The following is a 25,585-nucleotide window of genomic DNA, read 5'->3' on the forward strand; positions in this document are numbered from 1 at the left end:
GTTACATAAGTAAATGTTTTTTTTATATATAGAGAGAGAGTTAGAGAGAGGGATAGATAGGGACAGATAGATAGGAATGGAGAGAGATGAGAAGCATCAATCATTAGTTTTTCGTTTCAACACCTTAGTTGTTCATTGATTGCTTTCTCATATGTGCCTTGACCGTGGGGCTACAGCAGACCGAGTAACCCCTTGCTTGAGCCAGAGACCTTGGGTCCAAGCTGGTGAGCTTTGCTCAAACCAGATGAGCCTGCGCTCAAGCTGGTGAGCTCGGGGTCTCGAACCTGGGTCCTCCGCATCCCAGTCCGATGCTCTACCCACTGCGCCACTGCCTGGTCAGGCAGTAAATGCTTTCTTGATCAATTTTATATCTATTGGTAAAACTATGACTGAAATGTTTATATTCATAAATAAGAGAATGTCTGAGGGGATCAAAACAGGGTCAAAATGGGGAGTAGAAGGTCCACTGATAACTTAGCCACACCAGAAAAATGGGGAAGAATTTAGGGTCAGATTCTCTACTGAAGATGCTGCTGGATATGTATTCCAATAAGCTGTGTGGGCAATGACTCTCATCAACTCTTTTCTTCCTTTGAATGATTCTTGATGTTGTTTAGAAAATAAGTTGAGTGTTTGAGGCCCTGATCCCATGTGACTGTTCTTAGGCTCAGGTCTTTAAGGTCTCTTAACCCTTGATTTCCGTCTATCAAATCCCCATCCCCAATCAGAAAAGACAGTTCATTCATACTCATAATATACTCACAGCATGACCTTGGTTCCCTGCCTCCTACTCCTCACTCACCTATGGTTCCATAAAACTCAGGGTTGAGTGGATAAGAACAAGAAAGAAGATAAATGGAAATGATGGGTGGTAGGGGTACAGGAGATTGAACAAGGAGAAACTGATTACCATTGAAAAAAACACTAGAAAGCAAGAACAATGGAATGAAACTATTTGTTTGCCCATATTCTTTATTCATCATGAATTTTTCCTACCCTTCCTATATTCTAAACAAAGTACTTTGTTTCACTGTGATTATCATAATAAAAGGTCTTTTTTTATGGGAACAGAAAATATGGATTCTGTAACAATAAACACAGTGTTTACAGGCATAACGATGAGTATTTTCTACAATGATAATGATGAGCTTTTCTACAGTGTAGTAAAGTAGAACTAAGATTTTGCATGTATCTTAATTTACCCTTACCTTTCATACCGTTTACTGTCCTCTAGACATATTTTTTCTAAACAACAGAATCCAGCACAGTGTCTGCCTCGCACTTAAAAGAGGTCAATAGTCATTTCATAAGTGAATGAATGAGTGATGCTCCTATAACCTGGACATGACTGACATTCATCTTTTCATTTTTGGTGAGACTATTGTGGGTTTATATATTACACAAAATTGGTAAACAAGGCTGACCAAGCGGTGGCACAATGGATAGAACCTTGGACTGGAATGAGGAGGAACCAGGTTCAAGACCCCAAGGTAGCCAGCTTGAGCGTGGGCTCATCTGGTTTGAGCAAAGCTCACCAGCTTGGACCCAAGATCTCTGGCTTGAGCAAGGGGTTACTCAGTCTACTGTAGCCCCATGGTCAAGGCACATATGAGAAAGCAATCAAGAACAAACAACTAAGGTGTCGAAATGAAAAACTGATGATTGATGCTTCTCATCTCTCTCTGTTCCTGTCTGTCTGTCCCTATCTATCTCTCTCTCTCTGTCTGACTCTCAATCTGTCTCTGTAAAAAAAAAAAAAAAAAAAAAGAAGAAAAAAAATCGGTAAAAAAGAAAAAATAGCTTCAAATTTAGATGAAGACAAGACCTGGGTGCTTCTTGAGATCATATCTTTATTTTTATTTTGTTTAGAAGACAGTGTGAATGTGCTTATTTGAAGGTATGTTTCCTAATGTCAACTGACTCAAAATGAAGAAGTCTCAGTTCAAGACTTCTTTTTTTTAAGTCCTACCCTAAAGGAAGTATGAGGTAAATTGCATAAACTTGAAGTACTCCAGAGATGAAACGCAAAGCAGGAAGAAACTTGCCGTCACTGTACTGGCTGAGAACACATGCGCCATGTGAGTAGACATGACAAAAACAGCCCTTCTTAAACTACTTTTAGCAATAGTGATCACATTCATTTTAGTTTTGCCAGAATATTTCAAGACACCAAAAGGTGAGTCTATAATTATAATTTATATTTTCTTTTTCTAATAAAAAAAAAAATTATGATAGCTAATGGTTACAGGAGACATCTTCTTTTTGGATACATTCTGCATGGGCTGCAGCTCTATGCCTGAAAAGCTAATAAAATGACTGTTACATAGCACAGTAACCTTTGTGGTAGTACTTAATTATTATAACATACAATAATAAAATTAAAAAATGAAAAGATAATTTAAAATTTGTGGTCTAGATTTCAAACATTGAGTTTATAATAATCTAATCACATAATTTTGCTCTTCGAAACATTTTCCTTTGAAAACAGTTTTAAGTATGCTTTTACATTCTGAAATTATTTTACAAAGAAAATAACATTTGTTATGTTAAAAATGTTTAAATTGCCTTTAACACAACTATTTCACACAATAACTTACTATTTCTTTTTGAAAAACAAGAGTGTTTAGATATTTTCAAAATAGTTTTAGAATAGGATGAGTGCGAATTTAAGCAAGTGTGTGTGTGTGTGTGTGTGAATACTTGTTAGAAGAGAAAGTAGAACAAAATGAACTCTAGATATTTCAGAGAATTGTGATGATTATTGAAACCTAAGGTAGGGAAATAAATAGATGTAAATGCAAATTATTCTTATATGTCATAAAAGATTTTAAAACATATTAATGTGATTGTTTAGATAACTGTGCTCCCTAGCATTGAATAGAAAAAAAGTGATGTATTATATCATTAAAAGTTATATAAATATGATTAAATTCAGGAAAATCTTATAGTTGATGACTTGCTGCCATAATTATTGTTGCATATACATAATGCTAAGTAGACAAATACATTTTTTTTTGGTAAATAAACACTGTGACTGTGATTTTGTGAACAATTAAATTTTTCAAATTTCCTCTTGTTTTTCTGGCATTATGTTGCTTAGATTAAGCAACCATAGCCTGTATATATATTTTCCATTTCTTAAAAATGTTTTAAAACTGTAGTTTATATTTAATATTATTTTGTATTAGTTTTAAGTGGATAGCATAGTAGTTAGACAATCATACACTTCAAGTGATTTCCTGATATTTCCAGTGCCCCTGGCACCATACATAGTTATTATCTAGTATATATTTTTAATTCTTGATTTCACTGAGTGAAAATATAAGGAGAATACCTTAGAATTGGACTAGAGATAACCTATTTTAATTTTTGTGGGCTGAGATTAAGCTCATTTAATAGTTATGTAAGGTAGGTCATATAGATATATCTAGCACTTACAAAAAATCAGGTTGGAGCTCATGAAAACCAGGTAATCAGCCTAAAGAAGACTTAATGAACTATTTGCTAGCTAGGCAAATAGTTCTTAGTGTTTATGAGAACTGGTAACTACCAACATTGCTAATAATTTTTGTTCTCCTAGTTTTCTGATTACATCAACTCCCAGTACAACCTCTTTAGCCTCCACAAACTTAACAGAGCCACTTCTTTTTTCCTGCTTCTGGAACAGCAGAGATAATTCCTTGGACTCTTTGGGGTGATGAACTGATGTCATTTTGTGGAAGGAATTTTGCACAGAGTCACCCTATGCAATTGTGTAATAATAATGCTTTTTATCTTATAATGGTTTATGGATCACCAGAAATAGTTTATATCACCTCATTTTATACATAAGGGCACGGAATTGTTTCTCTTTTTTTTTTATAGTAATTTTAACAAGTGAACTTGAAGAAACCGCTGAGCTAAAGCCAGCCCATTCAAGTAATTTTAAAATCACAAAAATATCTAACGTCTTAGAAAATGAGTTGACACATTTTAAAAATTATTGAGATGATAAGCTAGGAGTGTTCTATTAGTGCTAAAATTAACCTTGAGACTCTTTTGTATAGTCTCACCCTCCTTTTCACTTGTGTCTTTAAAAAATTTTTTTCCTTATGTTCTATTCACTTTAATTTCTAAGATAAATAAATATTATAAATGATTTTTACTTATAAATTATTCACTGGTACCCTTTCTTCAACATGACAAATGCATTCAAAAGGAATATTAATGAGGAATAATGTATTCACAAGGTTTAATAGATTTGATTTCAAAATAACAAACCCTCTGAAGGCCTATGTTAAAAATAGAGAACTGTGTTTGATCATTTTTCATCAAGAATGTATCTGAGTCTCTGAATAATCATTACTTGGAATATTCAATTATCATAGTTACACAGTATAAGCTATTTATTCTAATTTTACCAGAGAAGAGAAACTTTTTAAACAGTGCTTTAATGAGTTTGCACTGGGTATGCACTGGCAAGAGGGCTTATACTAATACTTATAGTTCATTTGAAAAGCAGTTTATACTAAGATACAGTAGTTAATATTATGATTGGTATACATATTGCACTGAGATAACAGAGGTATAAAAGTTATGGATATATTTTGATTCAGATCTTCTTGCAATTAATTAGGGGAGCTGGGTTTCCCCAAATAAGAGACTTCACCAGCCTACTTTTGTTGAACTTAATGTTTAAGAGAGAGAGACCTGGTTAATTCATATAAATCTCAGTGATCTTTTATTTTTTTTATTCTTTCACTTCTGGATACTGTCGACTTGTACGAGAAACTGGGGGGCTACAAAAATAAAAGGCAGGTCCTGCTTCAAGGAGTTTTCAGTCAGAGAGGGCTGATTGGTAAATAATTAAATATGCCATTATAATTACTAAATAGCAATGTAAAAAGTTGCAATGGGAACATATTAAAAGTTGTTCCACGGACTGTCTAGCCTAGGAAATGTTTCTTCCATCTTTGTTGCAATGGGAAATAACTCCCAGAGTTCCCATGATCACCCAATATTTCTCCATACCCACTTGCAGAAGCACTTTCTAAGAAAAGCAATTACTATTGATTTTCAAAGAAAACATATTCATATAAATATCTCAGAAGTTCTTGAAACCAGAGGTTGTTATGAGCTATGCAAGGGCGTTCCTGATGATTTGTGGCAATGTGGGACAGGAATAGTGCGGATGAAAACACCTCAAACCTAATTTTATCTAGCTGTTTTGACTTCCTCACTTACTTTAAGAGACAAACTGTCATGAACTGTGTTTACCAGCTTTCATTTCCCCTTCCCTTTCACACCTTCTAATGGAAACAGTAGTAGAATGAGCAGTAAAACAGAAGAAAACAAAGGATAAAGGAACTTTAAATACTTATGAACTGCATATGAGCATATCTACTACACATTTCTTACGTCTGTAGTATAAAAAGGTCTTATTAAAGGTAACAGCAATGAATTTGCCTGAAAGTGTTATCTTACTTCTCGAAAATGAGTTCTTTCTTTTCTTTTTATTGAACTAGCTCATTAAAAAATATAATCAGTAATCTCCAATAAGGCTTGGGATATAGTTTTACGACTATTTAAATTTTAAAAAATGTAACAAATACTAACTCATGTATCAGGTGGTATAACAAATACTTTTACACAAAATAACTCGTTTCAACCTATTAAATATTTAAGCTCATTCACAATGAAACATCTTTTTCAAGAGATTATTCTGAAAATGTTCAGAAAGTACTGTAACTGGATAACTAGTCTGCCTGACTAGACAATCATTTCAATGTTACTAAATACCCCAAAGTTGAAGAATTGGTTGCCTTTGATGCTAGTACCAAATAATAATAATAATAATAATAATAATAATAATAATAATTAAGGCTATACTTAAACTACTTGTGAAACACAGCACATTTTAAAACTGTATGCTTCTTGGTACAAATTTGTGACAGTTTTCCATCCTCTTATTAGCATTGCATTCTAAATAAAAAGAAAATATATAAAGATTTTACGTCTTCCTGAATTTTATGAATCGCTATAGTTTAAAAATTACTACTAATGCACACAATATTTTTACATAAATATTTTATTTTATTTGTGATGGAGATAGAGAGAGAGATAGAGAGAGGGACATATAGGGACAGACAGACAGGAAGGGAGAGAGATGAGAAGCATCAATCCTTCGTTGTGGCTCCTTAGTCTCCTTAGTTGTTCATTGATTGCTTTCTTGTATGTGCCTTGACCAGGGGGCTGCAGCACAGCAAGTGACGCCTTGCTCAATCTAGCGACCTTGGGCTCAAGCCAGTGACCTTAGGTTTCAAGCCAGTGATCTTTGGGCTGAAGCTAGCAACCGTGGGGTCACGTTTATTATCCCATGATCAAGCCAGCAATCTCACGCTCAAGTTGGATGAGCCCGCACTCAAGCCAGCCACCTTGGGGTTTGGAAGCTGGGTCCTCCATGTCCCAGTCCAATGCTCTATCCACTGCGCCATGTCCTGATCAGGATACATAATTATTTAAGACAATATGTGTTGACAAAAGAAAAATACCGTTGAATATAATGCCTTTTCACTGCTTTGGTGGAATTGGTTTTATTCTCTCATATTAGGTTACTATACCAATAACCCTTTCTTGGGATAATTTGTAACTGCTTGTCTCATTAACATTGGTGCATATATGTTCTCTCTTTATGTCTCTTTCTTTAGTAGAAAAATATGAGTTTCTCTGAAGCATTAATACGGTAATATATCCTCTCCTTGCAATGTTCTGTTTCTTTTCTCCATAGACTTATCACTTAGATAATTTACTTATTTATTGTATATATTTTTGGTTGCCTAATTTCTCTAAATAGAATGTAAGCTTCATGAAAATGAAGTTTCTGTTATTATGTTCATACTTCAAGCACTTAGGACAGAATTTGATGATTAAGTATATTTTCTGAGTCATATGGTAGAGCAAATAAAAAGGGAACCTTCTTGAAGGAAGCAATTCTCACCTGATCTTCACAACCATTTTTTGATTTAGACAGGCCACGCACTGCTATTCTTGTCTTATAGTTTTGAAACAAAGCTTCATCAGAAACCTAGAACTTTAAGGTTGTGTGGCCTGTGGAATTTATTTCACAGAATTTTAAACTTAAAAGATATGTGTCAAAGCAATAATGAACAAACAAGACAAACAAAAACTGACACACACACACACACAAAACTGATAGACACACAACAGTAATGATGGTTACCAGAGGGAAATGGGGGTGGGAGGGCAGTAAAGGGTAAAGGGGATCAAATATATGGTGACAGAAGACATGACTTTGAGGGTAAACATATAATACAATATACAGATGATGTATCATAGAATTGTACACTTGAAACCTATATAATTTTATTACCCAGTGTCACCTTAATAAATTTAATAAAAACGATTCTGACCCAATGGTGGCGCAGTGGATAGAGCGTTGGACTGGGACACGGAGGACCCAGGTTTGAAACCCTGAGGTTTCCGGCTTGAGTGCAGGCTCATCCGGATTGAGTACAGGCTCACCAGCTTGAGTTTTGGGTTGCTGGCTTCAGTGTGGGATCATAGACATGACCCCATGGTCACTGGCTTGAGCCCTTCGGTTGCTGGCTTGAGTAAGGGGTCACTCGCTCTGCTATAGCCCTCCCCAATTAATGAACAACTAAAGAGACTAAGGAGCCACAACAAAAAATTGATGCTTCTCATTTCTCTCCCTTCCAGTCTGTCCCTCTCTCTGTCTCTGTCACTAAATAAATAAATAAATAAATAAAAATAAAAATTATATGTGTCTCTTTACTCTGAGTCATTTTTCCCCTTGGAGAATTTCACAATGTGTTTTCATTCCTTGTTTTAACAAGTAAAACCAGTAGTCTCTTTCTTCTGTCCCAAACCTGTGTTTCATATACTGTTACCATAAGTTTAAAGTCATCTAAAACTTTGCCCTTTGCCCCCAAAATATTTCAAATTATCTTCCTCAAATGTTCTATAAATAAATCCATATCCTATCTTCCTATCTAGACTCCCCTGTTCCTGACCTGGTTAGCATAGTGGATGTATCATGTATACACAACATGATCTTGTTTTACCCTTTCCCACTTAATTATCACTAAAGAAGCATCAACATTGGACCCCAAATGGAAAATCCCTTGAGTTTTTGCTACTGAAATTGATACTCTTTTGAATCTATGCCAATTGTTACACAGGCAGATCTTTGACCAAAAGAAACAACACAGTAGCCCATGTCTCTGTAAATTAGGCAGCAAATCCATAAACTTTCAGTAGATGGTATTCTGGAAGTTAAATATTTTTAAATTGCTGAATTATGCTACAGAATATCTGCTAATGATACAAGATCTTTAGAAACAATTGGCTATGTTTTGTTTTGCTCTGCTTTTTAAAGGCAGAACTTATAATAAAATAGAAAAGATCTTATGTATTCAGTTTCACGAATTTTGACAATGGTATGCACCATTGTAACTACCACCTCTTATAAGATACCGATTTTCATCACTCCCAGAAGGATTCCTTCTGCCCTTTCCTGTCAAATCTCCTGCCACCTTCAAGGCAACTTTATGACCTGTGTCATCATAGTATAGTTTTGTGCCTTCTTATGCTTCATATAAATGGAATCATCACACAGTACCTATTTTTGGTACACTAAACTTGTCCATTTAGCCACTGGGTTGTTTCCAGTTTTGGGCTCTTATAAATATGCTACTATGAACATTCTTGTACAAATCTTTGTATGAACATATGCTTTCATTTACATTCAGTAAATGTAGTGGAATAACTGAGTATATTTAATTTTATGAGACCACCAAAATGGCTGCAATAGCTATGTTTCTAATGGAAAAAGATTCTTATTTTCCCTAGGTCACATTTAATTTTCTGAAGCAATAACTCAGAATATCTATTGTCTGAGATAATCCATCTTCTTCCAAAGTTCTCTGAGACCTAGTTAACAGAGGAATAGCCTAGATATTGGGAAAATATGACGTGACATACAGTGGTTTCTGAAACTCTTATCTGTCAAACAGTGAAGGTTCTATTTTAAATTCCTGCTTATTTTTGAAGGTCAACAGAAAGTTGAAACTTCTGTTCTTATAGCCATACCTTGAAAAACATTCCTATAAAAATATAAAATGTGAAATAAAACATATTTTAAAGTTTATAAATACATAGTTGAACTGATAAGAAAACTTCTCAAAGGGGGAAAATGAGTAGAAATTACATATTCAGATAGGTAAGCAACAGGACAAATCAGTCGCTTCAGGAGCATCTACCAATTCCTGGTGGCCTAGGGTCTCAGTTTCACTGGGCCGTAAGCGGGGGACAGAGGCCAAAGAGTAAGACAAGGATACTGCAAGGTGTCTAAAATGATTGTTTCTAGTTCTGAGCTATTACAAATTAAAAAGTTGTCGTGAAAATTCATTTACAGGTATTTGTGTGAATATATGTTTTTATTTCTTTTGTGTAAGTCCCTAGAAGTAGAATTGTTGAGTGATATGGCAAGTATATGCTTAACTTAAAAAAAAGAAAAGAAAATCATTTCCCAAAGTGATTGTACTATTTCACATTTTCACCTTGTATGAGAGTTATGGTTCATAGTAGTATTATTCAAAATAGCAAAAAGTAGAAACAACCCAAATGTTCACTGTCAGAGAATGAATAAACTGTGGTATATTCATTCAAATGAATACCACAAATAATTAACTACAGCAACATGACTTAAATATATTAAGAAAAAAAAGTAGTCATAGATGAACACATGCAGTATATTCCCTATATATGCATACCTTTATAAAATTTGATAAGTAAAGTCATGTTATTTAGGAATATGTACAATTTGGAAAGACTAAGCTCAAGCAAAGGGGAGATAAACACAAAATTCACGGTAGTGGTTAACCTCTGGGAAGGAAGGAGTGTATAGGGATGGGAAGGGTAGGGTGCTTCAAAGATGTTGGTAATACCCAGTAACTTCATCTGTGTGATAGATACATGGTGTTTATTTTATTTTATTTTTTTGATTAATTTTAATGGGGTGACATTGATAAATCAGGGTACATATGTTCAGAGAATACATCTCTACGTTATTTTGACATTTGATTATGCTGCATTCCCATCATCCAAAGTCCAATTGTCTTTCGTCACCTTCTAACTGGTTTTCTTTGTGCCCCTCCCCTCCCCCACACCCCGTAACCCCCACACTCTTGTCCATGTCTCTGAGTCTCATTTTTATGTCCCACCTATGTATGGAATCATATAGTTCTTAGTTTTTTCTGATTTACTTATTTCGCTCAGTATAATGTTATCAAGGTTCATCCATGTTGTTGTAAATGATCTGATGTCATCATTTCTTATGGCTGAGTAGTATTCCATAGTATATATGTACCGAAGTTTTTTAATCCACTCGTCCTCTGACGGACACTTGGGCTGTTTCCAGATCTTCGCTGTTGTGAACAATGCTGCCATAAACATGGGGGTGCATTTCTTTTTTTCATACAGTGCTATGGTGTTCTTGGGGTATATTCCTAACAGTGGGATAGCTGGGTCAAAAGGCAGTTCAATTTTTAATTTTTTGAGGAATCTCCATACTGTTTTCCACAGTGGCTGCACCAGTCTGCATTCCCACCAGCAGTGCAGGCTGGCACAATACATTTTATATATACTTATATATGATTTGTTTGTAATAAAAGTTTTTAAAAGAAAATAAAGATAGGTCATGTTTCTTTGCTTTTCTTTATAAAGAAAAAATAATGGATATGGGCATTTGTCCAATACTGTAATGTATTTTCCTAATTCTGTTTAGAATTCTATATACTTACTCTGGGAGATGGCAGTTTTAATAGTGGTATAATTCTGTAATGCATGTCTATCTCTGGGAGTGAGAATTTAGACGTCTGATTCCCAGCAAATTAATGGCAGTAGTTAAATTCATAAATCCTTGTTTATAGCAATGAGAATATAGCCCATCTGATAACAAAAATGATTGAGTAAAATTCATTTATTTCTTAAAATTACACCAGGGAAGGATATGCCCTCTATTTATTTTCCAATTGAATTATTTAAAACTGAGATTTAAAAACCATCAAAAAATGACCTCATAGCCAAATATAAAGGTTATATCATCAATTCTAGAAAACCCAGTTGGTCACTTAGTGGATAAAACTGCAATATTGACAGTAAAAATTTCTCTATCTCCCTTCTGAGTCATAGCATAATAATATAAAATTTAAAACAGGATAACAGGCAAAAAGAGGAAAAACCACAGAAAATTCATGGCCTTCCTTATTCAGAACAATGCCTGTAACATGAAATATACTTAGTAATATTTATTGAACAGATCAATCTGAAAATCTTATAATTTCACATATTTTTACTAATTTTTGAGTCAGATGTTTCTGAATTTCCTTAGTTAATTTTTCTAGCTTAATCTGTTTCCAATGGCCGAATGTTTTTTGTGGCTGTTCTTTGTCTTCAGTGACTAATTTCAAGCCCCCTCTCCTAAAGGAAAGAATATAAATTTAAAAAGTTGAAAATTTCATGAGATGAAAAATTCCAATGAGAAAAAATAGACAGATGGCAAGAAGGAAGTTTTCAGTATTTGAGTAATATAGAAAGAGCTATGGTGAATTTTCAGCTCCCTCCTGGAACATTATTATTGAAGACAAGTGATTTAAAAAAATTAGTCAGTATTTGATTACAACTTTGTTTATACATATATTTTTAAATTGTGTATTTGAGTCAAATACTCCCATTCCAGAAAGCTTTATAGCAACTCAAGTATGAAATGAGTTTGTAGCTGGAAATCACATGTGAATTATTACAGAAGCAATTTCAACTATAGAGGGTAATGAACCTTTAATTTATTATGTAATAAAATATCATCAGTAATGAAATAATTTTGGAATTAGTATTAAAGTACAAATTCCACATGTAAAAAAATGAATATCAATCAATAGCTTGCTTTTCTTTTAAGCTGGAACCCTGATTTGTGACTGTAAGTGGTCATTCTAAAAAATGAAGTAGGACCTAACCAGTTGGTTCAGCAGTAGAGCGTTGGCTAGGCGTGTGGAAGTCCAGGGTTTGATTCCTGGTCAGGGCACACAGAAGCGCCCATCTACTTCTCCACTTTTCCCCCTCCCCTTTCTCTCTATCTCTCTCTTCCCCTCCTGCAGCCAAGGCTCCATGGAAGCAAAGTTGGCCCAGGCACTGAGGATGGCTCCATGGCCTCTGCCTCAGGCACTAGAATGGCTCCGGTTGCAGCAGAGCAATGCCCCAGATGGGCCAAGCATCGCCCCCTGGTGGCCATGCCAGGTGGATCCCAGTCAGGCGCATGTGGGAGTCTGTCTGCCGCTCTCACCCCCCACTCCTGCTTCTCACTTTGGAAAAATACAAAAAATAAAAAAATGGAGTAATTCTTCTATTGTGTTCCACATTATTTAGAAAATTAAAAAAATATATTTTGCCCTATTTGATTATATGAGAAATGGTAAAGAAAGGCATATAAAGGTGGAATTGAACATATTATTTATTTACTTATACCAGCAAGTGAGTGTCAGTCAGACTGGGAATATCTGAAAGAAAGGCTACCTATTCCTTTGTTGGTCATTACTGCTAAATAGGGATTCCTGACTTTTATGTCGTGAGCTTTAGTTACTTCTTTGAATTAAATCATATTCCTATCATAAATGAAGTATTAATCTTTAATTTTTACTTTGGAATATGAGTTTGCATTTTAAATAATATACTGCACATTTGTACAAATTTCAAGTGTTTCATACATACTATATACTACTTGATACTACTATAATACCATGACGTTAGCAGGATCTGAAGTTATTATCTCTATTTTGCTTATGCGAAAATGAGACTCAAGGAGATTAAGTTGTTCAAGTGTCTTGGCTAGTGACAGATATAGCACTAGACTAGAGTCTTTGTCTTTTGTTTTGAACTCGGTGTTTTTTCTATTTATATCACCATTTCCATATCTGATGTTTGTCTTCAGACAAGAATACAAATTCTTTCACCTTGTTAAGTTTCCACTTTGGAGGTTCAGGAACGTTGAATAACGGCCATCCAAACATATTAGGTGTTAGTCCCTAGAACCTGTAATTGCCACCGCTGGAAAAAGGGTCTCTAGAGAGTGGTTAAATTAAGGATCTTGAGATGGTGAGATTATCTTGCATTATCCAAGTGAACCCAAATCCAGTCACAAGTATCTCTATAACAGAAAGGCACAGGGAGATTTAACAGACAGAGAGTAGAAGATAGAGACACATAGGAGAAAGCAATGTGGCCACACAGGCTGAATTTGGAGTGATGCAGCCTCAAGCCAAGGAATGCCAGCAGCCACCAAAGGCTGGAAGAGGGCCAAGGAACTGATTCTGCCCTAGGACCTTTGGAGGGTGTGTGGTCTTGCAAACACCTAGATTTGAGTATATGTGCTGCCAAAGCGAGCATAGACACTTAGATTTTGGACTACTAAATCTCGTGTTGAATTTCTGGCCTTCAGAACTAAGAAAATGAATTTCCTGTTTTAAGCCAGCAAAGTTGTTGCACAGTCTTGGAAACTAATAGAGATACTGTTCAAGTTTTCTGTTCCCTGTTCAACTCCATGCAATTGACTAGAACCTCTAGTGTAGGACAGAAGAATTCAGAAGAACCGAAGGTTTGTCTTTAAAACTTTCCCAGAAGAGGGAACAGTTAAAATGTTAAGATTTCTTTCTTTCTTTTTTTTTTTTTAGCAAGAGAGACAGACAGGCAGGAAGGGAGGGAGATAAGAAACATCAATTCTTTGTTGTGGCACCTTAGTTGTTCATTGATTGCTTCCTCATATGTGCCCTGCTTGGGGAGCTCCAGTTGAGCCAGTAACCCCTTGCTCAAGCTAGCAACCTTGGGCTTCAAGTCAATGCCATGGGGTCATGTCTAGATCCCACACTCAAGCCAGCAACCCCACGCTCAAGCCGGTGAGCCCGCACTTAAGCCAGCAACCTGGGAGTTAAGAAACCTGAACCTCTGCATTCCAGGCTGTCGCTCTATCCACTGAGCCACCGCCTGGTCAAGATAAAATGCTACGGTTTCTAAGTACTTCTTTACAAGGACTGTTCGCTGAAAATTAATAGGGATGTTGATAAATTTAATAAGTAAATCTTTAAATGTAGTAGCTATTGTTAATCCATGTAAAAAGAAAGTCCTGTCACTGATTAGCTGGAATAAATATAGTGAATCTGCCTAAGCAAAACTGGGAGCTTTTATTATATATTTATTTGAATGCCCAAAATTCAAAATTTCACAGTAAAGAAAATGTTCTTTTTCTCTCTTTACAGGAAATATGTTGGAGCTATCGTGTCTGGAAGTGTGTTTACAACCTAATCTCACCTATTCACCCTCCTTCTTAAATTTTTCTTTTGTGACTTTTCTGCAACCAGTAAGGGAAACTCAGACTATGATGGGAATCTTTCTAAATCACTCCAACTGTCAGAACTTCACCCGGAGGTGCCAAGACATCACAAGTGAATTTAAAATGTGTACCTCATGTTTGATTTGTGAGTCCAAAGAAAACATGGATTTTATTTCTCAGGAACAAACATCAAAAGGTAAATGTAAAGAGAAAGTGAGAATAAAATTTATCAAAGATAAATGAACCTATTCTGTTCAAAAGGGTATTAATAATATATTCCAATTTAAGTTCATTGGCACCGGAACACTCCCTGGGGTGGCTCTTGAGGAGTGACTTGCAGGGCTTTGAGGCATTACTGGTTCTTGGTTTACTTGATTTATTAAAAACAAAATATCCATTTTAAAAATACTTTTTTAAGTAGGAGGGAAGAGATTTAGTTTTGAGTTGTATTGCTTTCTTACTAGGTGTTACTATTTTGTGAATAACATTTTCTTAATCTCTTTCTAGTTCTTATCATGAAAGCATCCATGGAAGTGAAGGCAAATGATTTTCATTCACTTTGTCAGCATTTTAACCTCACCGTGGCTCCTACAGCTGACCACTTGGAGGAATATAATGTTACCTGTAATCCAAACACAAACACTAGAAGTTCATCAATCATGGCAGAAGATCCAACCAAAGAAGAGGCTATTAGCCATACTTGTGGAATTATGAATTACCCAAATAATTGTATACACATTTCTTTGCACTTAGAAACAGATGCAAAAGGTAAGTTTTAGAGGAAATTAAAGGGAATGCCTGACTATTGGTGGTGCGGTGGATAGAGCATTGACCTGGAATGTTTAGGTTATCAGTTCAAAATGTGAGGTTGCCAGCTTGATCCCAAGGTTACTGGATTGAACCTGAGGTCACAGGCTTGAGCAAGGGGTGCTGGCTCAGCTTGAGCTCGAGGTTGCCTGTCTGATCCCTGGTAAAGGCACTTACGAGAAGGAATCAATGTGCAACTAAGTGGAGCAACAAGTTGATGCTTCTCTCTCTCTCTCTCTCTCCCTCCCTCCCTCCCTCCCTCCCTCTTCCTTTCCTCTCTTTCTTTCTTGCTTTTTCTCTCTCTCAAATAAAAAAAGAAATTAGAAAGAAAAGAGAAATTGTATACAGGCTATCACAGTAACATCGCTGAAAATCAAGTACTTGAAGAATTATATCAATGAAATAATATGGCTGGAAAAATGTTAGCCTTTTAATCTGTTATTATATATTTTTTTCAAAATGTGCTTTTCATGGGGCCCAGCCATACCTGGAGGCAGAAGAGGCAACTATGGGTTGTGATTTGAGGATCACTAGAAAAACCCTTTACTCTAGAATAAATTTTGGACATGTCCATTAGCTGTGTTTGAGGTAATACTACCACACTTTGGGTATGAAAGTGTAAGATTTATTTTTAAATGTAAATACTCTATTCATGTACATTGTGATACGCTATATGCTATTAAAATCTTATTTTGAATTGATTTCACATATTCTCTCTTAGAGCTGAGAACCAGGCCTGGATTAAATGGGATTTTTGATGCAAAGCTGGGAAGATGGGCAAGGCTCAGTTGACTAGGGGAATGTAGGAACCCAAAAGCCAAAACTGCATATACTTTTGTTTGTTTAAGGCTGATGAACTTCCCCATCACCTTCTTCTAAATGACCACAATCAACCCTTTTATTAAGCAGTCTGCCCTCCCTTCACCCACAAAACCTACTCTTGAAGAGCATTTTATGATATAAACATTTAACGAGTGCCTGCTGTATGCCAAGCAGTACCCCAGGCAGTGGGGACACAAAGATAGAGGAATGTAAAACAGTGAAACAAGCGCATTCAGTGCGGTCGTGCTATGGCGGAGTGATCTGCTGTGCTGTTGGGTATTCTGGGCGCATAGGCGCCCGTCTGCTTCTCCACCTCTCCCCTTCTCCTTCCTCTCTGTCTCTCTCTTCCCCTCTTGCAGCCGAGGCTCCATTGGAGCAAAGATGGCCTGGGCACTCAGGATGGCTCTGTGGCCTCTGCCTCAGGCGCTGGAATGGCTCTGGTTGCAGCAGAGCGACGCCCCAGATGGGCAGAGAATCGCCCCCTGGTGGGCATGCCGGGTGGATCCCGGTTGGCGCATGCTGGAGTCTGACTGCCTCCCCATTTTCACCTTCAGAAAAATACAAAAAAAAAAAATTATTTTTGCCTGAACTGTGGTGGTGCAGTGGATCAAGCTTCGACCTGGAACGCTGAGGTTGCCGGTTCAAAACCCTGGGCTTGCCTGGTCAAGGCACATATGGGAGTTGATGCTTCCTGCTCCTCCCCTCCTTCTCTCTTTTCTCTTTCCTCTAAAATGAATAAATAAATAAAAATTAAAAAAACTAAAATTTTATTTTTGAGGCAACTATTTTAAAATCTTATATTTATTTGAAAGCAAACACAAATATATAATACGAATGCATGTTTAAAGTCAAATTGTGACCTCAGAGAAATTTCTCCTGCGAGTTAGTTTGCCCAGAGCATTACAGCCTCAGCAATTGCAGGTGCGTGTGTCTGTGCGGGTGCACGGGAAGGGATATGAGAAAGTCAAGGTCCTCTAATTCAGGAGTGAGGTCGAAAGGTAGGTTTGGGAAAGGCTATAGGGAAGGTGACGATTATAAAATCTGAAAGATAAAGAGGTTTGGATTATAGATACTAATACATTATGTCAATGCACATTTATGCATTCATTTAACTATAGTGCTTTTTTATATTTTCTAAAACATAAAGGAAAAAATACATTTCTATTATTATGATTTTAAGAGGATTTATTTTTGTGTTAGTGGAAAAATCTGTAACTTCTAGCCAGAATGAAATAATAGTTACTTTTTGGGTCCATAATTCAGAAAGAAAACAAGGGTGCACAAATAAGTAGTCTTGTATTCTGGAAAAACCATATCCATTTTTCCATGTGTAGAAGATTTTAAAAAATTATTCTTATATTACTCTGCTTTGCAAAGATTAATGTGATCTTTTTAAAAAGGCTTATCCACTAGGCCTAGGGGATGAAACTAAATTTAGTCTAATCTGGTAAATTCACTCAGATACAATAATTTAAACTGTCTCTAGTTTTTTCCCCCTAGATTCTTATTTGTTTCCCTTTGGTTCTCTCCTTACATGGCTGCCGGGATGGGGGGTATGTGTGCAGCATGAGATGTGGGGAGACACTCTTCTGTGTTCACGCTGATGCTTTGGGGGGGAGTACTGGCTGGCTTGGTTCCAGTTGTGAACATTCTGCTCTTGCAATATTAAGTTGGTGAATGCATGGTTCTTTTTTCATAGCTTGCTCAGTGCCCAGTGACACCTTGGTCACTGGACCCACCTTGGCTCTGCTGGTGTTGCAGATCTATTCCAGTTAACAGCATGCCTTTTTTTTTTTTTTTTTTGCTTAGTGAGAAAAGTAAGTTTGGCAGCTGACTGTTCGTGGAATGATACTGGGGAGGCTGACTGCTGCCCTCCCACTCAACTTCTACCTTTTCTCCATTCAGTCTCAACAATGTTGACTGTTTGTGTAATATACATCCACCCATGGAAGGGGGTCTTGTGAAAGGGATACCCAGATCATGAGCACCACAAGGACAGTCATCCAAGGGAATAAACAAGTTATATATCATGTGAAGTTGAATAAGCACTAGCTATGTTTTGTGTTCAAAGGAAGAAGGTACAGAAGATGGCTTAGAAAGTCAGTAGACAGTTGTGTTTTGGACATGATAAGGTCGTCTTCATTTAAGTCACTGATTCCTGGGTTGGCTGGCCAGTGTGTCTTTATGAAACCAAAGGAGATTGATTATGCCAAGCTATTGCTGGATGGTGACCATCCTCCTCATATTGATTCACTGTCATCTGAATGAACAAGTTTTTACCTGTATCTCCATTAAATTTAGGCTGGGGAAATCTCCATGTTCAGTTAATGCACGCACTTGACCTGAGCATCGCTGTGAGAGCCCCTGCAGAAAGGGAATCTGATTGTTCATCTGGCCTGGTCTCTTTTACTTCCTATTCCTCAGCCCAGCCCTTTCTTTTTGTCCCTTTCCCTTTCTTCCCCATCCTCTTCATACTCAGTGCATCTTTATTGATTTGAGGATATAATTTTTGGCTGCTTGGCTATGTCGTGGATTTAACCTAGTGATAGAAATGATAGTAAAGTTAACCCTAGAATTTTGGAACTGAAGGGACCCCTGGAAGCCACCTGATTAAGTTTCCTGGTTTAATACCCTCATTTAATATATCAGGGAAAAATTCACATGACGTGATGTTATATACTATTTAGCTTTTTAATTAAGGACAGAATATGTAGTAGAACCCAGCTATACCAGCACATAGCCTCTTATCTATTGCATCCTTTTATTGTGTTTTTATAGTATTTTTTTTTCTTTGCAGATTTCTCTTGTTCCATGAAGATCATTTGGTATGTTTTAGTAATATTAGTTTTTATATTTTTTCTCATCCTCATTATCCACAAAATACTTCATGTCCATAGGCGGGTGCCGAAGTGGCAGAGTAAGTATTGAGAAATAAATCCATTATGTGGGGAGATCTATTTAGTTTCTGGGAATGCCTAATCTTATCTATAGAATTAATTGTTATTTTTTTCTGTTTTTATTGGTTCAATTTATCATTTACTGAGCACCTACTGTATGTAAGTGGTGATTTTATTAGTATAAACAAAGATAAGACATAATGCCACATTCGAGAAGCTTCATGTGTCCTTTTACTACCTAGACAAATGAACAGGAGGAGAAGGAAGACTGAGTGAATCCAAAGCAAGTTGATGGAATGAAGGTTGAGCAGGAACTCAGTGGAAGTGAGGGCAGAAGAGAGGTAGAGGAATAGGGAGTGGTGATCAAGAATTTAGAGTTAGAAAAAAAAAAAAAAAGAATTTAGAGTTAGAGATGTTGCCTGACCTGTGGTGGTGCGGTGGATAAAGTGTTGACCTGGAACACTGAGGTCACCGGTTTGAAACCCTGGGTTTTCCCATGTCAAGGCATGTGCGGCAAACAACTATTACTGCTTCCTGCTTTCCCCATCTCTTTCTCTCTCCTCTCTCTAAAAATCAATAAATTAAAAATAAAATAAAAATAGACTTAGAGATTTTGAGCAGACTGGCCCCAGGTGAGGTGTGTGAGTGGGAGCCAATCATTAACAAGTGTAAGTGTGTTGGTCGAGTTTGGGCTGGGTTGAACTAAAATGTGGAACTAGAAATCAGGAAAGTAGGGACAATACTAAAAATATTCCATAGCTAATACCATGTTCACCTGTCAGGATAGACACTAACTGTTAACTATCTGGCCCTACTGGTATGTTCCCATGTATATATCTGCCCTGCTGGTGTGTACCCAGCTATATACTGGCTCATCTAGTGTGTTCCCATGAATATCAGACCTGATGGAAAGTAACTGGTCTCTTAAAGACAAGAGAAAAATGTATCATGAGAATAGGCTTTGGAAGTAGGAGGATATGTTAGAATCTTTCTTTCTTTTTTTTTTTTTCTGAAGCTGGAGACGGGGAGAGACAGTCAGACAGACTCCCGCATGCGCCCGACCGGGATCCACCCGGCACGCCCACCAGGGGTGACGCTCTGCCCACCAGGGGGCGATGCTCTGCCCCTCTGGGGCATCGCTCTGCTGCGACCAGAGCCACTCTAGCGCCTGGGGCAGAGGCCAAGGAGCCATCCCCAGCGCCCGGGCCATCTTTGCTCCAGTGGAGCCTTGGCTGCGGGAGGGGAAGAGAGAGACAGAGAGGAAGGAGGGGGGGGGGGTTGAGAAGCAAATGGGTGCTTCTCCTATGTGCCCTGGCCGGGAATTGAACCTGGGTCCCCCGCACGCTAGGCCGACGCTCTACCCCTGAGCCAACCGGCCAGGGCCATGTTAGAATCTTAATACTACTACTTAATAGTTATGTGACTTTGAGCAAGTTGCTTCTTATATCTGAGTGTCCCTTTTTACCTCTGTAAGACAAGGCAAATCACCATTGCCACACAGGGCTGAAGTAGGATTGAACTAAAGAAATTATATGAGGAGTTTAACATGATGCCTCGTGCATGGCAATTCTCAATGAAGGAGAGTGATACTGTGCTGCTTGTGTTATTTATTTCCCAAGGCTCTTATGTTCTTTACCAGGCAGGCCTGTTAGTCATTTCAGTAAGTCAAACAAATGGTTGCCTCTAGGTCTGAATGAGTGTGCTATTCATCTTTCGACCAAGTATTTGTTGCAGATATTTCTGAGAGCAGTTTCATATCAAGTTTTGTCTTTGATACCTTAGTATATAAGGCCCCTTAATGCATTAGTTAATAATCACAATATTGTATATTTGTAGAATAACCAAACTTTTCACAAGATTCTCAAAGTATGAAAACAGGGTATGTGCTATCATTTTTATTTTATAGATGAAGAAACCCCTGAGCCTTTCTTTGAGAGGTTAAGTGCTTTGTCCAACGTCATACAGCTAAAAAAAATGTCAGCATTAAGACCCAGGGTCTTTCTAGTTTTCAAAATTATATTAGTTTAAATAAATGTATGTTAATAAACAAACAAACAAACAAATGTATGTTACTTGCAAATAACATAACTTGCTTAGTGTTGAGTTTTCAGATTCATTTCCCCCCATAATTACATATAAAGAGAGAGAGCTCTAGAAACCAGAAAGAACATGTGTCCAGAAGGAGTTGAATAATGGAAGTGACATAAGTTCTTATGAACCTCTACCCATACAACAAGAGTAACAGTTTTCAAAGGCTTGCTTTACAAACCCAAGCATAAACAGTAATAGGAAATGTCACATCATTTAAGATATTAAAGATTATTAAATATCAAATACACCTTAAATAGTTTGTATATTATATCTATGTATATATAATAACAGAAATAAGATAGTATTCTATATATAAGAGCTAGGATTTTCACTGAGGAGATGGCATAGTGGCATTTATGGCCGTGGAGAAGTCACTGGTTTTGGAAAGAACCTGTATTTGTTAATGAAAAACAAAGGAAAAGCTCTTAATGTCTTGCTACTCCAGACTGTGGTGTGAATGGCCCATTTTCCTTGGTACTCCTTGGGATCAACATGAGGGATATATTTTAAGAATGCGCTTGTTTATCATCTAAATATTTGCTTTCTTTTCTTGGAATAGGCTATAAATACAAACCTTCATCTGTTCTCTTAAGAAGTGATTCTGAGAAACTTCCAACATTGACTATGCAGGTGATTTCCGGTGAGCTCTGCCACAGGCAAACGGAATACTGCTTAGGAAATTCAAAGCTTCACCATTTCAATGTAAACTCAAGATCATGAAATCTGAGCTCATTTAAATTAGCCTGGTATCTGGGAGAAAGGAACTGTGGGCAAATGACATCAAGTTTAATATGTCTTATTATCAGGGGACAGTTACAATCAAAACTACCTCCTTAAATAATGGAAAGTTTGCTCAGTTGGCAAGAAGAAATTCACATGGGTAGGCAGAGCTAAAAAGCAATCAGGAATAAGTCTCAGATTTATTTTTAAATGAGACAAGATATCATTATTTCTCAGAATTGCAAGGAGTAATTGCAGAGTGGGCATGGGTTTTGCTGGAGCCTTTACTTAGCAGAGGGTGTCATTGTGTAAAGAGAATTTCTAAGAGCCCCAATTAAAAAGTTCTCTGTCCTCACCCAAGAAATAGAGGTGGAATAAGGGAATCCTAATTAGAGCAGCAAGGGGGCTGTTAGCACAGATGCTGTGGTTCCTTCTCCAAATCGTGAAGCCTCCTTCAATTCAAGCTCCTTCAATTCAAAAGAAAGAGGAAGACTAGGACATGGGCAAAGACCTCTTCATCAGGGAGAAATAATATCCTTGAATCTTTTTTTTTTTTTTTTGACAGAGACAGAGAGTCAGAGAGAGGGACAGATAAGGACAGACAGAAGGGAGAGAGATGAGAAGCATCAATTCTTTGTTGCAGCACCTTAAGTTGTTCAATGATTGCTTTCTTATTTGTGTCTTGGTGGGGGGGCTACAGCAGAGTGAGTGACCCTTGCTCAAGCCAGTGACCTTGGGCTCAAGCTAGTGACCTTTGGGCTCAAGCCAGTGACCATGGAGTCATGTCTAGGATCCCACGCTCAAGCCAGTGACCCTGCGCTCAAGCTGTTGAACCGGCTGGATAAACCCATGCTCAAGCCGGCGACTTTAGGGTTTTGAACCTGGTACTTCATGTCCCAGTCTGACGCTCTATCCACAGTGCCACTGCCTGGTCAGGCAATATCCTGAGTCTTTGAAAAGCACAGAATTATGAGTGATATTACTATAGCTCCTCATGTACAGCCAGTGAGCAGACTTCTTTGTACAATAGTTTGTGAGATGTTACATAAGGAAACTTCAAGTCTGGTGTGTAAACCATCTTCAAAAATAAAAGAAAATTGGCCTGGCTGATGGCTCAGGGGATAGAGTGTCAGTCCAGTGTATGGACGTCCTGGGCTCAATTCCCAGTCAGGGAACACAGGAGAAATGACCATTCCCCTCCTCCCTCTCCCCTTCTCTCCTTCTTCTCCTCCTGTAGCCATTGGCTGCTTAGAGCATAGCACTGGGCACTGAGGAGCGCATCAACCTCTGGTGCTAAAAATAGCTTGTTACTAAAGCATCGGCCCATGATGAGGTTGCTGGGTGGATCCCAGTTGGGGTGCATTCAGGAGTCTGCCTCACTATCTCCCTTCTTCTTGCTTAAAGAAAGGAAACTGAAGAAATCCTGAGCCCCCATTGCAGCTACATCTGTAGCCATCTGAAGATTTGCACAATATTTCATTGAGGACTATGCTTCTGAGGTTTTTCTTAGCTATTTACATTAGCAGGTACTCAGCCTCGTGGCTTGAGGAAAAATTGGATTGGGTACACTTACAGAGCTCACTTTTTTAAAAAAATTAGATTTTCTATTCTCAGCAATAGCAGTAAAATTATTAACCTATAAAATTAGCTAAATAGTCATTGGATACTACTAACTAATGGTGGGGAAAGCTGATGGAAATTTTGGGTGGTCAGAGACAATCTCATTTGGTTAATGAAATAAAAATCACAGGGTTGTTTCCAACGGCAAAATTAATTTTTTAAGGGAGAAAATGGCGATTCCCCTGGTGTCCGTCTTATCCTGTGTATGTGCCTGACGTCCACACTCCAGGAATATTTTCACTGGCTCTGTCGGGCTTTCTGGTTGCCTTAGGGAATCCCAAACCTTTCTCTTTTCAAGTCCTAATTTTGAGTACTGCAGCCTTGTCTGAGAAAAAGTCAGTAGTTTCCCCTGTCAGCATAGATAATCAGGGAATCAAAAATTTAAAGTTCTAGCTAACCACAAGACTAACCTCACTCATGGTATTTATGAGCCTGTGATTTTCGTTCACCAGAGAAACCTGCTTAGATATTCTTTTTTTATCTTTTTTTTTTTCATTTTTCTGAAGCTGGAAACAGGGAGAGACAGTCAGACAGACTCCCGCATGTGCCCAACCGGGATCCACCCGGCACGCCCACCAGGGGCGACGCTCTGCCCACCAGGGGCGACGCTCTGCCCACCAGGGGGCGATGCTCTGCCCATCCTGGGCGTTGCCATGTTGCGACCAGAGCCACTCTAGCGCCTGGGGCAGAGGCCACAGAGCCATCCATCCCCAGCGCCCAGGCCATCTTTGCTCCAATGGAGCCTTGGCTGCGGGAGGGGAAGAGAGAGACAGAGAGGAAAGTGCGGTGGAGGGGTGGAGAAGCAAATGGGCGCTTCTCCTGTGTGCCCTGGCCGGGAATCGAACCCGGGTCCTCCGCACGCTAGGCCGACACTCTACCGCTGAGCCAACCGGCCAGGGCTGATATTCTTTCTCTTTAATAGCTCTCACTAAAAAGCCCCTGGCTTTATTAACGGATATATAATACTAACGTTTAGAGTAGGCCAAGGAATGGTGGCCTGTTTTTTTGTGTTTTTTTTTAAATGAAGAGCCTTTTTGAGGCTTAGTATCTTAAGAGGAAAGAGAAGCAGAGTCTTCCTTGTTATTTATATTCCTTTAACCTAAATGCAGTTTTTCCTTCTCCCATTATAAGCTGTTCTTTCTGAGAGAGGAATGGAAAGGAAGTAATGTCTCCCCAAGTGCTGTTTTTCAGGCCTCTCTTTGTGATGATGGATTATAGGCAGCAGTGAGAATGTAAGAAAAAAAAAAAAGTGCCAGCGTGGTTCTCTAGAGAAGCAGTAACACGTTTAAAAAAAATGTCGTTCAAAGAGAGCAGTGACTGTAGTCACATTCAGCAGAACAGCTTGCTGTCGACTCTTGGCTGTCCGTTACGGAATGTCTCTCCGGTTGTTCATGTCTTACAAAGGAAGTATTGTTACACATGTGCACACAGAGCTATAGATAAGCTTACAGCCTCAGAGAGACAGAGAAATAAGGAGAGATTACCGAGACCCTGGCACTGCGCAGTGCCTGGCATGTGATGTGTCAGGGGCACAGCAAACACGGAGGTAGTACCTGAGTCTCATGGCTGTAGCAAAAGACGTGGTACATGGCCCTGGCCGGTTGGCTCAGCGGTAGAGCGTTGGCCTGGCGTGCAGGAGTCCCGGGTTCGATTCCCGGCCAGGGCACACAGGAGAAGCGCCCATCTGCTTCTCCACCCCTCCCCCTCTCCTTCCTCTCTGTCTCTCTCTTCCCCTCCCGCAGCCAAGGCTCCACTGGAGCAAAGATGGCCCAGGTACTGAGGATGGCTCTATGGCCTCTGCCTCAGGCGCTAGAATGGCTCTGGTTGCAACAGAGTGACGCCCCAGATGGGCAGAGCATCGCCCCCTGGTGGGCGTGCCGGGTGGATCCCGGTCGGGCACATGCGGGAATCTATCTGACTGCTTCCCCGTTTCCAACTTCAGAAAAATACAAAAAAAAAAAAAAAAAAAAAAAAAAAAGACGTGGTGCAGAATCAGATCCCAAGCTTTCATACGCCCCTAATACTTTCTTCCTTGCTTGGAGAAGCACAGTGACCTATGTTGCCTGTCTTGGCATTACTCTATTTTACATTTCACTTATTTGACTAATATTTTTACATAGGTGATGATTTTTGTCTTATTCACCTTTGGATCCTTGTTCATGGACAACAAAAGCATGAGCAAGAGATGAGTCTTGGGGGTTGGGAGAGGCGAAATAAACAAAAAGACAAA

The 25,585-nt window shown here is 38.2% G+C and overlaps 1 protein-coding gene across 3 annotated transcripts in view; it reads left to right on the forward strand.

Moving 5' to 3' along the window:
• Window positions 1-2,043: 2,043 nt before the first annotated feature.
• TMEM156 (transmembrane protein 156) overlaps window positions 2,044-25,585 on the forward strand; it is a 33,421-nt gene continuing 9,879 nt past the window's right edge. For all 3 annotated transcript variants that reach the window (XR_010731940.1, XM_066280467.1, XM_066280466.1), the window contains exons 1-5: window positions 2,044-2,176; window positions 14,325-14,594; window positions 14,906-15,166; window positions 18,825-18,944; window positions 21,575-21,655. Coding sequence is in view for 2 of the 3 variants with exons in the window: in XM_066280467.1 (XP_066136564.1) it covers window positions 2,089-2,176; window positions 14,325-14,594; window positions 14,906-15,166; window positions 18,825-18,944; window positions 21,575-21,655 (820 nt within the window). In the remaining variant the exon portion in view is untranslated. The remainder of the gene's footprint in view (window positions 2,177-14,324; window positions 14,595-14,905; window positions 15,167-18,824; window positions 18,945-21,574; window positions 21,656-25,585) is intronic.

The sequence above is a fragment of the Saccopteryx bilineata genome, chromosome 5, assembly GCF_036850765.1.
Source record: "Saccopteryx bilineata isolate mSacBil1 chromosome 5, mSacBil1_pri_phased_curated, whole genome shotgun sequence".
Taxonomy (NCBI): Eukaryota; Metazoa; Chordata; class Mammalia; order Chiroptera; family Emballonuridae; genus Saccopteryx; species Saccopteryx bilineata.